The sequence below is a fragment of the Erithacus rubecula genome (assembly GCF_903797595.1).
Source record: "Erithacus rubecula genome assembly, chromosome: 17".
NCBI classification, from domain to species: domain Eukaryota; kingdom Metazoa; phylum Chordata; class Aves; order Passeriformes; family Muscicapidae; genus Erithacus; species Erithacus rubecula.
This window is the reverse complement of record NC_136669.1, coordinates 1410835-1425478: the sequence shown is the minus strand read 5'-3', so window position 1 is coordinate 1425478 and position 14644 is coordinate 1410835. Positions and strand designations below refer to the sequence as shown.

Genomic DNA, 14644 nt, shown 5'->3' with positions numbered 1-14644 from the left:
ACTGCACACACAAACTGCAGATGGACACATCCTGGCTGCCACATTTCAGGTTAGGAGAAGGGAGCACAAGCAACCTGGAGAGCCTGTGATGGCCTGTGCACAGCTCAAAGCACATTGGACCATTTCCATTCAGACTCAGAGGCACTAAAGCTGAAAGGAGCACCTCATTTGAAATTCAAATCCTGATTTCAGCTTATCAGCACTGATATTATGAGACACAAGTCTGAATGTATTTTATACTCCATCTCCCATTCTCTCTGTGATTGAGTTACATAGAAATGTGGTATTTTATTTCAAATATAATTCAAAAAGTTGAGCTTTCCAAAATTCACAAGAACACCTCTCAGGTGAACTTTCCTTTGGAGAGGGAGTCAATCTTGCTGCTCCTTCTCAACACAAAGCTGCTATTAGATGGTTTGGGTCTTTTTTTCTTAAACAGCAACATTTGCTTTAGAGAGGAAAAAGACTGCTCATAACAAGAGAAAATGGGACCACAAACAGTGTCAAAAAATACTAACATACTGGTTTTGCAAAAATGATAAACTTAGGTGGCAGCAGGCAGTATTACCTGCAAAGCAAACAGTACAGAGTTTATTAGTCAGACCTACCCTGACAAATGCAGCAGTTTTTCTGGAATGATTTCCTTTCATCACCCTTCTGGTTTCCATTGCTAGTTGGTTCACAGACTACACACACAAAACAACAGCAAACCATTAAGAAAAATGCACAGCCTCAGTGGCAAATAAGCACCTGCTTGTTTTACTGCATGTATTTAGAGAACAGCCAGTGTACAAAGGAACCAGTGTGTCCCCACTGCACTATTCACTTTTTACTGGGAGAATTTTAGTGACTGTTCCTTAAAGCAAATATGACTCAATTTGTGAAAGTAGATTTGTTTTATTCAAGCCTTTAGCTTATCCTTTCCTTCCCAGCTATAGAGCTGACACCTCCTTGCTAGTGTAACAACCATGATTTCTAGCTAACACAAATTAAAAAATAAACCAAAATAATAAAAGGATTTAAACCTTTAAGCCTTTGCCATAGACCAATAACCAGAGCAGGGAATGGGAGAACTGCAAATATATCCCCACTTTTAAAGGAAATGTAGAAAAACTGTGGCTTACATGAATCAGCTGGACTAGAACAGGCTCCAAATTGCAAAACATTGACCTGGCTTCAACATAGAAACTCAGCTGTTGCTCAAAGTCACGGCCAAATGAAACCTAGAAAAGAAAAAAGGCCCCTAGACTTCACCACTGTATGCCTTAAATAAATGTAAAACTGCATGCAGATAAACCATAGATACTCAAAAGCCAAAATCTCCACATATTGCTAAGGAGAAAACCCAGCAGTCAGAGAATCTCTGTTCTTTAAACTCTCTGCAATACTTGAGTTTCAGGGAAACATGAAATTTTAGTGGTTTGGTTTTTGGAGGATTTTTTGTGTATACTCCACATGATGGTCTACTTAACAGATCAAGTATTTTTCAAGAAAACAAAATTTCAATCCTAGGTTTGTGAAGTGTTTTCAAAACTAGCAGAACTCTTCATTCTGTACAGAAGAGACAAAGGCTTGGTTTGGATCATACTTAGAAAGCAAGACAAAAAACCCCAGAAAAACAGAAACAGATTTGTGAATCTGTATTCAGATTCCTCTAATTTCTAGTTGATAAAGGGCTTCCAACAGAAAATATCACTTTTCCTAATTTGATAAACGAGTAAGAAAAGCAGGTTTTCCTTGAGTTTGGTTAATAAATACATGCTTGTATAGTATGGCAAAAGTTTGTAACCTTGTTTTCTAGAAGTCAGAAAACAACCTTTGTGTGAGAACAAACCTCTTCCAAGCCTGTAGATTTAAAAAATCCCAAGTGCTGTCAGCTGGAGTGTCTCAGCTGTCAATTAAAAGCAGAGCATGAAGAACAGTCTCCAGGCACTCTACATTTATGTATTCTATTGCAATTTTTTTTTCTAATAGGAGGTTGCATTATTTATTATTTCTCAATTTCTCAACATTATGCAAAAGAATTTTTTACAGAATTAGAATAAAATTTACATTTAATCCATACAGTGAAAGATCAAAGAAACTGCAACAGAAAAAAAAAAAAAAGGATTATTTCTCACATTACAGACAGCTGTCCTTGCTTTTCCTCTATTTGTACAATTGCTAATTCTTGAGTCCTAGTCTCAAGAAAACTTACCCAAAAATACAAATTTTTCCACCAAAAAGACTGGCTGTAAGGATGACTATAACAATTGCTTTTCCCTCCACATCTTAATGTGTGCTGATGTAAATTCATAACTAGTCATTTTGCTGCTATGGGAATTTTTTCCCCCTAAACCAGGAGGCAGACACATCAAATTTTATTCAGTACAAGAAATCCTCCTAAAGGAAATTATACTATATTATGCTGTAAAGCTTAAAAAAGCAAAACTATATTAGAACATGAATTAGCAAATGATTATAGCTGAAGAAAAAGCAACCACCTAATCCACAGAAGTGCAACAAAGAACAAAGAGAACAAGCAGACACAGAGCCTGTCAGATCTATGTGAAAGAAAAACCAGGCACTGAGAGGATGTGCTTAGAGAATACAAAAAGCTTGAGACAGGCTCCCTAAAACACCCTGAGATCTCAAAACTAACAGAGATCAACAAAAGATTTACTGGAATAAGAGTGAGGGATGGCTTAAAGACTAATTTCAAGACAAAACATCTGGGATTCTCCTGGGACTATTAATTTAATGATACAAATTAGGTTATTTCTAAATTAAGATAAAAAGAAAGAGAGTAAAAAAATAGTTACACTTATTTTGTATTTTTGAAAGCTGGTATTGGTTCCATTTAGAGCTAAGGAGTGAACTTCACATAAACCAGTGACCTCTGAGGCTTCAATTGCTGTTTAACTTTTAAATAGCTGCTGTGTTTTACAGGAGATTTACAAACCTAGCAGAAAATGCAATTAAATAAACAACATGTGTACTTTAAACTTTCATCTAGCATCAGCTGCAGCACTGTGTGACACTTCTGTAAACACAGATATTTATTTCACTGAAAGGCACAGCCTGGGGTTTTCAGTGGTCCTGAGCAAGGCAGAGGCTGGGCTCTGATTCCTCCTGGGAATGTCACAAAATCCCAGCTCTAAGGTGCACACAATTGTCACTCACCATTTTTATGAATCCATTTATCAGAGCTGCTAACATTCTTTTCTCATCCTCAAGTGTTAGTGCACTAGGAAAAAAACAAATATTTGATACATTTTAGAATATTGTTTATCCTATTTATCTATAGATGTTCAAGCAATACATAATATTGTATATTTTTTGTATATAAAATTAATTTTAATGTGAATATCACCAAGTCAGCCAATGAACCAAAGTAAATCCCAGATTTAGCAAAAATTAAAAATTGCTGAGTGGCTTTAGATTCTCTAAAAACTCAGACTTTGGCATGAGAAGGAATCTACACTAATGTTTTTTTATTGTAGCAAACAAATGGCTTCAGTCCTGTGTTGCAATATGAGAACTTGAGTAAGAACTAAGTCTAAAAACCTAAAGAAATTAGTAAATCTATTCTCAGAAGAAAATCATCTAATTAAAGGAGTAAAGCTTTTGAAATACCCTTTAAATATCATACACTGTATAACATCAGTTTATTATTTGGGGTTTGTTTTGTTTAAGGTTATTTTTTTATTAAATGACCTTGCCTCAGAATTTAAAAAACAATTAACTTCACCTTGCTACAGTGCTGGCTTTCTTCATGTTTTAGTAAGAACTAAACTAAACTGATATCTAAAAAGGAATTTCTTTCAAAACTATCACAGATACCTATTCTACACCAAGAGTCCAAAATCTGATTTGAAATACATTTCCATCACATAAAAATCCAGTCAGTCAAACTTGTTCCACTGATGAACTAAACATTAAATTACAATCAACTAACACAGTTTCATCCCTTTACTATTATATCCCTGACTCCAGTTTTGACCTTTAATATATCAGTTACCAATTTCCAACTCAGCCACCAGATGGGAAGAGAACAATAGCTTTACTATCCAAATTCAGTAAGGGAGGAAAGAAAATCTCAGCATGATTAGCTCATTAGTGCATTGCCAATCAAGAGTCAACTGCTGGGCTCTGAAAGGCCCAGAAGGTTTGTGATGAGAGCTCCAGGTTTGCAGTTCAATTGGGAGTCAGACCCCTACCAGTGTAAAGGTTTTATCCTCCAACAGCTGCTACAGGGGTCAGTGAGCCCCACAATGGGCTGGGAGTTTCCTCAAGCAGGATGCAAAAACAGATGCAGGAGTTACTTCAAAATAACTGGAATTTAGAATGATTTACCAAGAGATTGTAACCATCTTAGCTCCAGCAACTTGAAGGGATTTTAAAAGTCCCAATTGTTTTGGCAAAGTGTCAGAGGAAGCACCAAATATGAATTGCTATAAACTGCTTTATTTCTTTTAATAAGCTGGTTTAAGTACAATATGTTGTTCTATTTAAAGGCTGAAGTGGCTTTTAGTGCAACATTCAGCCAAATAAGGTACTCTAACTGAAAAAAAAGCACTCTAGCTGGTATAAATTTGAATTACATGCTAGATCTGACCTCTTTATTGACAATAAATCTTGCATTCATGGCCTGTCAAGGATGAGAAAGTTTTAAGTTCCTTTGCAGCATCTGCCATACTCAGAGGCTCTGGGCTCAGAGTGACAAAAGAGACTGTGCCCTTACAATTCAACCCAAACCAGAAGGAATAAAAGAAGGTTCCTCCTCTTGAGAGGTAGAATTTGCAGCATTGTGATCCTGGCTCTGTTTTGAATCAGACACAAATTGTGGGGTGATTTCTGCAAGTTATTTACAAACCACAATGTTTTCCACACTGCATAACTGCTGTTCAAACAGTGAGGGTGCAACAGTGCACAGGGGATCCCAAACAACCTCAGATCTCAAAGTCAAGGGCAAAATAGAATAGGAGGAATTAGGGGAAAGATACAGATGGTTCAACAGCTTCCTCTATTAAAGTTTCTAGAAATGGTCCAGGTATGCTTTTAAAGATTTCACACCCCTATGTAATGGCTGAAAACAGTGACCCACAAAAAGGTGTAATTGAGTATGGTAATCTGTGCTACACATTCACTTGCATCTCAGAAATAGCTCATTATTCACTACAACTCAAAGATTGCACTGGTCTCACTCTCAAAGTGTTAAGATTGGATTATAAAATGTCTCTGCTTCACTGGAAAACTACAAAACTGCTGCTAGTTCCCTTTTAAAATTCTGCTTCAGTACTCAAAATACAGCAGTAATTAAAGAGCAAATGGTACATGCTGCCACTTCACTGCACAGCTCTTCCCTCAGCACTAATTGGATTCATGTCTTAATCCACCTTGAAACAAACAGCCTCAGAAACAAGAACCCACATCAGGCAGCCCAACTTTGTAAAATGAGAGTTCTCAGCAGAAGTTCATCTTTCTTACTTGACAGAATCATGCATGGTCTTGCAGATGTGCAGGAGGGCATTGAGTATCACAGGATCCTTTGTGGGCTCCTGCTGATGCCTAGAAAGGGGTTTTAGAAAAAGGGATGAAAAATCCTGCTCTGTCAAAATGGGAAACAGTGACTAGAATAACAATCATTTAATAATTTCAATCAGCAGCACCGCAGCACAAGTTTTAAATTAATTTGTGAACCAATGAACACAAATGACCACATGGTTAATATGTTAATACAATTCCAATTAATCCAGCTAAGAAATATTATCTTAATATACACAGCTCATTGCCAAGCCCCAGACTCTGACTCCTTAAGGGACACAGTAAGGTGGGCATGTGATATACTGAGGCTATCTAAGAACATCAAAGCAAACCAATCCTGGATTCACCAGGATATAATTTCTCAGCTACTCAGGGACAAACAGGAAGGATCAGGGTCAGGTTTAGGCACATGTGCAGTGCAGCACCACTAAGATGATTAAGGGGTCACAGCATCACTAAATGAGCAAAGCCAAGAGAGCTGGTCCTGTGTGCCCTAGGGGACAGAAGGCTTGGGGGGCTCAGCAGTGAATAGAAATACCTCAAGGGAAGGTGAAAATGAGAAAAATGCTTCAAGAAACCTGTTAATAACTTGAAAAGAAAAGGCCTGCTTGATTTTTAGAACAGTTGAATATATTTTTGTTTTATAAGCTCATTTTCAACTGTAGCAATGCTCTATTCTGTGCTGTCACAGCAACTGGAATGTGAAACAAATTTCATAAACCAACAAAGGCAACACAAAAAAAAAAAAGCCCAGAGTAAACTATTCTGTTAGCCCACAGCAAGTCAGCATCAATATAATTACTTCAATTCAGCTTTCTTTGTGAACAGTCAGACACTCCTCCAATAGATGAACAAAACTGACACATTCCCATTTTCCTTTCCCACAGCCTGGAACACCTTCACAAACCAAACAGCCAATAAACTGACTCCTCTCCCACCTTCCAGGGAGTTTCTCAGAGCCTCCAGAGTACATTTCACTTCAACAGTCTCCACTTACTTAATAAAAGATTCCATAATGCACTTGCAAACTTCCACTCTCACACTTTCCTTCTGGAACATATCCAGAAATGGCAAGAATTTCTCCTGAAATGCAAATATATAAACAAATAAAATTGGGTATGTTACAAACAACACAGTAAAACAATACATATTTTGGATAAGTTTTGTAAGCACAGCTATTTAGGTAAGACTATTTTCATCTTTTTTGAAAACATTAATTCATTTCAAAGGAAGAAAAAGTGGAACGGATCAATTTATTGATTGCAGAGATCCAGGAGGGGACACAAAAACCAGAACTGATTGAATTTTATTTTCAAAAGCAATCACATGCTTCAAACAGCTTAAGATCATGACAAATTCAGACATCTATGGGGTGAAAAAAGGTAAGACATAATAAACAGTTAAAAGAGTCTACACATCATCAACAATTTCACATCAATCCAGAACAAGTTAAGAAGGTCCAAGACACTCAAATTTCCTTCAAAAAACAGGGGTCTAGGTTGTTTCACATGCCAAAACACTTAGTTTCTGTATCATCTCAAGAATGCAGTGACTGTTAGTTTCAGTTTCTCAGAATTATCCAAGCAATTTGTGAACAAGACTTGAGCCCAAATCCACAGCATCAGTCTTGATTTTCACTCTTCAAATGGTTTCTGTACCTCAACACACAGTCTGCTGGCTTTGTTCTATTTTTCTACCTCATACACAATCCCTGAGCTCTCTGAGTTCCACTTTGTTCCAATGCCAAGTGTGAGTGCTATGAGAAGGTATGTTATGTCATGTAATTACATTAACACACACACAAATAAATGGCTTTTCATCTTCCATTAATTGCCACTTATGCCACAGCAACAAACAAACTTAGAGAATTTAACAGCCTAATTTAAAAAGTATAGAAAACTGGAATTGGAATAATAAGTACTCAAGTTGTAAGCAGCAGAAAGCTCACAAAATATTTCTGCACTTAACAAAATATTAATGCTAATTGACAAAAAGTCCTTGCATTCTATGAATTTATAAACATTGTAAATATCACAAACAAGGTAAATTCTCTTGCAGAAAAACTGCCAAAGAGCTCTTCTTAAAAATGTATTAAACAGAATATCACTTACCACTGAAAAAAGCAGAGCAAAGTCATAGATATAGGTAATAACTTTCTGAATAATTGACTGCAGCTAAAGAGGAGAAAAAGAAAAAGTTAAAAAAGGGGGAGAATTATTGTAATATAAGTTAAATTAAGACTATCCATACCAGAGATTATTCTTCTTTAGTTATTCCTAGAAAACTCTTTGGAAAGATGCTTCAAGCATTCATCAACATAATTTTTTTCCCAAAACAGGACAAGTTATAGCTATGCTGCTCCTACACACTTTTCCTGCAAACCCTTCAGAACCTTACTGCACAGAGCCTGAGCAGCCTGACCAGGTTTTATTTGCTTTTCATTTCCATAGCTAGGCAGAGTTCTTCAATTTAAAGTCTCTGTGTCCTCCAGCTCTCTGCACTAAAAAACTTAGTCCAATAAGAAAAAAAACCCAAATCAGTTTGTTAAATCTTTTGTAGGCACTTTGTCTACCCTCCAAGTAACCACAAAAACCTTCTCAACTAATCCATATCTCATTTGGCATTCAGTCTCTAGAACCAGACACAATAATTCACTGAAGCCTTGACAATGCCAGGTAAAGATAAACAATTTTATGGTTTACTTCTGTTGAAACAGCCTACCATGATTGCTAATTTCCTTCAGCAAACACCACTGTTGATGTAGGAGTTAACTGCTGCTACTTCTAAATACATCATTCAGGTTTAGCACTTCTCAGAATTAAAAGACTGATGTGCATGGAAAAAAAGGAAGAATAAATCAAAGCATTACATGTTCCAAGAGGCTTCTTTGTTATAAGAGTTATCAGTAATGTTTAAAAATTAATTCCATTTAAGAAAATGCACATCAGATTTTTACAGGTTTGCCAAAATAAACTCTTTACCTGGGGGTAAGCATCTTCAAATGCTCTATCAGGAGTCATGTGTTTGATAACATCAGCCAGAACTGTATTGACCTCTCGTTTCTGTGTAGCAAAAAACAAGGTTACAAAATGATACTGGCATATAAGTCACTAAACACCACTTGAGCAGGATAATTTATTTCCATTTGCCATAGCATCAGATTTTTATGGAGCTCTAGTTAAGTCAGGAACTTTAACCATAGTTCCAGTAAATCCTTATTTAAACTGATCCACCTGCCATTAAAACAAAAAGATAAGAAATTTTCAGTGCTGTGGAGAACCAAAGTTTCAAAGATGCACCTTTTGTCCCCATTCATCTTCCATGAAACTAAACATATTTTTTCATTCCTACACATTTATACTGAATAGTCAAAGCTTTTCTATCTTTAATACCAGGCTGCTAACACAGGCACTTTGTATCAGAAAAATTCAAAGGAAACAAAGTAATCTTCACCTACCGTAAAATGTCTGCAGGTATATTCCACCCACACTTCAGCACAGTTGATATAATCCTAGAAATACATATGTCTTATCATCACCAATATTTGCAGGAGACTGAGAGAAATACACTTACAAAAATTACACTTAAAAGAATCAATTCCTGAGGTATGATTCATGCAGACCTAAATATTTAGAACTCAAAAGCTGTATTTGTGTAATAATGTTATGCAAAACTAAATTATGCTTCAGCAGAGCTAAGAAAAGCAGGGATGATTCCAAGATATTACAGTCACCTTTTTTTTTTAGCAGTTATGTGTCTTCAGAAAAGGTAAATAATGTCATGCTAAGCTCATGCTCCCTGTACAACTGGCTACAACTTGGATCTAAACACAGGATCAGCAGTGGAACAGGGACAGTAACTCACCTGGGGGTTCTTCAGCTTTGTTATCACCTTCCAGGCCTCATTTAGTATCTGAAGACGATCACTTTCAGGAGGATCAGCCAATGCCAAGTTCAAGCCCAGGGAGCGAAAGAGGAGATGCTGAAATTCATGAGACATTTTTAATTAAAAGCAGACAATGCATGTCCATCCAAGAGATGTACAGTGTGCAGAAAGATTTTCAGATCTAACCACTTTGAATAATTTCATACAAGTGATACACAAGTTATGCAGGCAATGAAAAGCATGAAGATCTCTGTCAAAGGAAAGGAATTGTTACAGATCAGATACAAAATGTTACCTTTGGGAATCCAGACTCATCACACTCTTTAATCATGGCAATGAAATCCATTGATCTGGCAGCAATAAACTCTGCTCTGAAGGCTGACATGACTGAATTCAACAGCAAAGCACTGCAATGAACAATGCACAGATCAATACAGCTCAGCAAAAACTCAACATTAGGCATTTACATGAATCTGGACTTCTCAGACTAACAACTGTCCAGCATCTATCATAAATGTTTTAAAAAGAAAAAGAATAAGGAAAAAAAGACTCTCACACTAATTGAGTTTGCTTTGATGAGGATTAATAATGCATAAGCAAAACATTAAAACATTAAGGCACCAGATAAGGAAAAGGTAACCCAGTCTGTAAAATACTTCTCCCACACAGATGTTTTTGAAGCCATCATTTTAGCAGGAATTTACTGGAAATATCAAGCTAACCAGAAGTAGCTGACATTTAGAAACTTACTCTCTGTTTAACTACAGTACAGAAGAATACTTAGGGAGGGCAAATTCCTACTGGCATTTTTCTTATTTAATTATATTATATGTGCATTATAAAAGCCACAATTCAAGCAGTTGCATTACCAGGATTAAAATAAATGCAAAGCCATGGTCATGTGATAATTGGCAATGACATATTTAGATATTAGCTAACTCATTGTCCAAGTTTAGGTTTAGCTCAAGAAGCTGCCTCATAAAACACTGTGCCCTTCACTAATCTGAAACAGACTGTTTGAATACAGGGCACTTTACCTTGAGGGAAATTCTATGGAGTAATTAAAATAACTCAGCAGCTTCTGTGCTTCTGCCTGGGCCTTAATGGTCCCATCACAATTTGAGTGGAATTTGCATTGTATTATTAGACAAGAGTTTCCAGTTCACTAGGTCTGTGTTTTGCAATACAGAGACCAGACTGTCACTTTTCACTTAGATGGCTGCAAAGGAGCTCATGGAACATACTGAGATTATTTAAAGATTTATATACTGGTGCCTCTTGCTTTATAGTATCTGGAGAGTCATGAGAAGACACAAAACCACAGAACTCCACTTTGAAAGAAGACTACTGTTTTAAACTGGATTCCTCAACTTCCCAATAAAAAAAGATGTGTCCCAAAAACATTTCCTTCAAAAAAACCCTCATTCTACTCAACATTTCATCCTTCCTTCAAAGAGCAAGCAGGAACACAGAGAAGGAACCTAGCCCATCTCTACAATGAAAAGTGCTGGAAGTTGATTTGAAAGTAAGTTCCACAAAACAAATCAACACCTATACAAAACAATTTGTACATCACAGGATGTGAATTATTTTTATTTTCACAGTACAATTTTTAAATCATGCTTTCCCCACACACCTTAGCTCAGTCACAGAACACTGGCATTCCTCAGCTAAGTGATTAACACATTTTAGTTCTTCAGCTGCTGCAGAATTGCAAAGCACATCAGAGAAATAAACAGCTGAAAACTTTCACAGAACTCAGCCAAGCTACCCAATCAAATGAACAGAGAGGAGCCCATCAACAGCCAGACTGCACTCACAAAACTCATCCAGCTTTCAGACCAGACCATCTTCCTGAACACCACCACCCTGCACAGACTTCCAGGAGACATTTGACACACTAACTTTAATGCTGAAAAAGGCAAATCTCTAAGTATTACCACCTTCCAAAGGCTGCCAGCAGCTTTACAACTTTGCTTGCTGAATGCAAGTATGGCCTGACAGTAACCAGTGCAGGACAGGGGAAAGGAAGGGGAGGAAAACCCAGAAAACTGAAGCAGAACCAGGAATCCAAGACATAGCTGATGGCAAACACATTACATGTCCTGAAGTTTGGCTTAGGAGCCAAAAAGCAGCAACCAAGTTAAACTAATTAACTTGGGCTTGACAAGTAATCTACCATATTTTAGACTTCATCTCTGGAAAACAGATGTTCATAATCATGATTTAGTAAGGTACTGGGAGAAAGAAAGCCTCACTGTGTATCCAGACTGTTTCCAAAAGAGAAGACAGAACATTATTGCAGGGACTCAGGGGTGCTCATTACAGACTCCTGCAACACTTACTTGTTCCCCAACTTTTTGCATCTCTCCATCATCTCAGTAAGCAGAACCTGGAAAAATATTTATTAGAATTAGTGAATAGAGACTTTGCAAATATATTCAGCTTTAATTACTGTACTGAAATCTATTAAAAGGTGTTTTAATTACCTCTCCAAAACATCCCAATTATCCTGTTTTACCCTGTATTTACAGCACAAGAAAACAGTGGTGCACCTAAACATAAAACACATCTTCTGGAGTAGGTATAGTGGCATTTCAGCCAAAACCACCATTTGAGGGAAGTCAAATCTGCAATCCTTCATCCATGCCATTACTCTAATCACTATTTGCCAGCCAGGTCAGTTACCTCTGGCAGGAGAGGTGAAAACTCTGCCAGACTGACAGAGGTTAAAAAAGCCTGTTAACCATGTTAAACTCCAGTTTAGTTGAATCATTTGTATATCTGTATGACAGATAAACTAGCTAAAGGAGAGCAAGAAACAAAGAGGAATATAGTCTATGAACTTGAAGTGGTCACACTTGAGCATCATTCTTCCTGTACAGAAGAGAGCATCACACAGTTCTGTGTAGGCTCTTTTCACTTGATTTCACACTCCTGTAAAAACTGACTTGAGAGCTGGTTTTTAATAGGCAAAATTAACTCTTCACCACAACACTTCCTTTAGTATAGAGCATTAACACATGCACTTACATCTGGAGCATGGTATGCAATACACTGCAAAATCCAGTCTATAGCAGGAGAATAGAGGGTCAAATACACAGGGATCTCCACACACTGCACCACCAACTGGTTCTGAACTGTATCCCCATGTATCTGTTGAAAGAAGAGACAAAAATACGTTGCTGTGAAAAGGCATTTAATGGGACATATGATAAACTGGTGAATATTTATCTATGAATGGAAATGACAACAGACTGTCTCACAAAGGCACAGATATCCTGAAGCATTCCTTGCAAGCTGGGGGAAAAAATATCAAGCTCCTAACATATCATTCAAGTCTGGAAACATGTTGAATAGAGCAGTTCCAACTTATCAGAATGTATATAAAATTTCTCATAATGTATCTGAATACAGGAACACCACTAAATCTAGATTTGAGAACTTCTAAGATATTTTTAAAGTATGTGGAAGTTTGATTAAAGAGTGTATTTATCTGATCTTGCAAATAAAACACTAATTTGCTTACTTGTTTAAATGTTAGGAGAAAGTCAAAAAAATTTTTGTTCAGGCTTTCTTTGAGTTGTGGTGCCACTTCCATCCCAACCTGTATTAAAAAAAAAATTCATGGGATCTATGAATTCTCCTTCAGAGTGAATACACCCAAGTCACACACATCAAACCAACAAACAGCACTGAATCCCAGCTTTTGACTGATTATTTCCTTGCTTACTATTACAGTCATGCCCACTAATTAACTGAGGCAGTTACAGCTGCTTTTAAACACAACCCAAATATCAGCTCCAAGCATCTGTAAGCACTGAGGAACCAGCATCTACTCCAGTGCACTGCAGCAGCACACAAAATTATTCTTACTTATTACAAACACTTAAAGAAAGATTCCCCATTTGTAAAACAGAAGAGAAATATTTTTTTTTTGTTTGTTTGTTGAAAGAAAGAGACAGGCTGCTGACTGCTTGAGATAAAAGCAGGAGTTGCTTGAAGCAATGGCAGTACTGTCTGTAAACCTTTATAAATGTAAATCTTTATAAATGTAAACCTTTATAAATGTAAACAGATGAGAGGAGGTGAGTGACAGCCTACCCTGCAGAGGTATGCTCTGGCATAAACTGCAACCAGTGGATCTCCAATCCCTCTAATCATGGCTGTTAATCGTGGGAGACATTCCAAAATGCCCCTGTTTGTATCAGAAATGAAAAAGAGCTTCAGCAGTTAGTACCAGAATTACATCACCTACAGAGAACTTCACTAGCTGCCTTGCAGACCAACAACTGAGCATGAGTTATAGAAATATCTATAAAAGAAAAAGCACAGAAATCTATTTAATAAGTAACATTTTCTGTGTACAGTAATATTCAAATTGCACTATTTGCTATTCAGAGCAAGACAAACAAAACTAAAGAACTCCTCCTCTAGCTTGGCAAACAGCAGAGCCATGGAAAAGCTGTAACTCAATGTAAGGAAAGCAGATGCTTAAAGCAGAACTGGCAGAACTCCTTCCATGTCTCATTTTGTCACAGGTCCTCTTTGACAGAGCTGTACTAGTGCCTGGACATGAGACCCACTAATTCCAGTAAAATAACTGCTTTTAGGGATAATAAAGTTGTCACTATAGGAGCAATTTGGCTTCCAACACTCATTTCAAAATATAACTGAAGAAGGACAATTAGAAGGGAAGGAACATTTTCTGCTCAACAGCTGGCACTGTTTGGCAACACATTAAACTTACACCAAAGTTTTCAGCAGATAGTGGTTCACTGCTCCTAAATTATTTCTCCTACTCTCTCTCCCAGTATGACATCAATATTTTCCTTTCAGTTTTCTATCCTTTTTCCCACTCCTCACATCACCAACCTTCCTTCCCTTCCACCACAAGTGACTGCTTTTCAATCTGCACTGAGATTTGTAATATCTGATATCACCTTTGTACATACACTTGAAAACTGAGACAACTATTATATTTCAAATCATATCACAATTCACCTTTAATTTTTTCATGGTATTTTCATTACAATTCTCTCTGTACTGCTTCTTCTCAGTTCTACTAAGACCCTACCATTAATGACAGACTCCTCAGAATTAATTCATTGAATTAGTTCCTAAGTCTGCCCATTCACTTCCTCCCCACACTTCACACAATTCTTACGTTTTGGACAGGAACTTATTGCACTTCAGTATTGCTGCTTCCACATAACTGAAGTGAGGCCAAGTT

General features: G+C 37.0%; 1 protein-coding gene across 1 annotated transcript in view; it reads right to left on the bottom strand.

Moving 5' to 3' along the window:
• Positions 1–14644, bottom strand: part of VPS35L (VPS35 endosomal protein sorting factor like) — a 42388-nt gene that overhangs the window by 16734 nt on the left and 11010 nt on the right. Inside the window, exons 11-25 of the mRNA XM_079320641.1 lie at positions 14579–14626; positions 13516–13609; positions 12941–13018; positions 12445–12567; positions 11757–11803; positions 9707–9818; positions 9391–9507; positions 8984–9037; positions 8508–8588; positions 7638–7700; positions 6524–6609; positions 5470–5550; positions 3163–3226; positions 1125–1223; positions 609–686 (exon numbers count right to left, since the gene is read on the bottom strand). Coding sequence (XP_079176767.1) covers positions 609–686; positions 1125–1223; positions 3163–3226; positions 5470–5550; positions 6524–6609; positions 7638–7700; positions 8508–8588; positions 8984–9037; positions 9391–9507; positions 9707–9818; positions 11757–11803; positions 12445–12567; positions 12941–13018; positions 13516–13609; positions 14579–14626 — 1225 coding nt within the window. The remainder of the gene's footprint in view (positions 1–608; positions 687–1124; positions 1224–3162; positions 3227–5469; positions 5551–6523; positions 6610–7637; positions 7701–8507; positions 8589–8983; positions 9038–9390; positions 9508–9706; positions 9819–11756; positions 11804–12444; positions 12568–12940; positions 13019–13515; positions 13610–14578; positions 14627–14644) is intronic.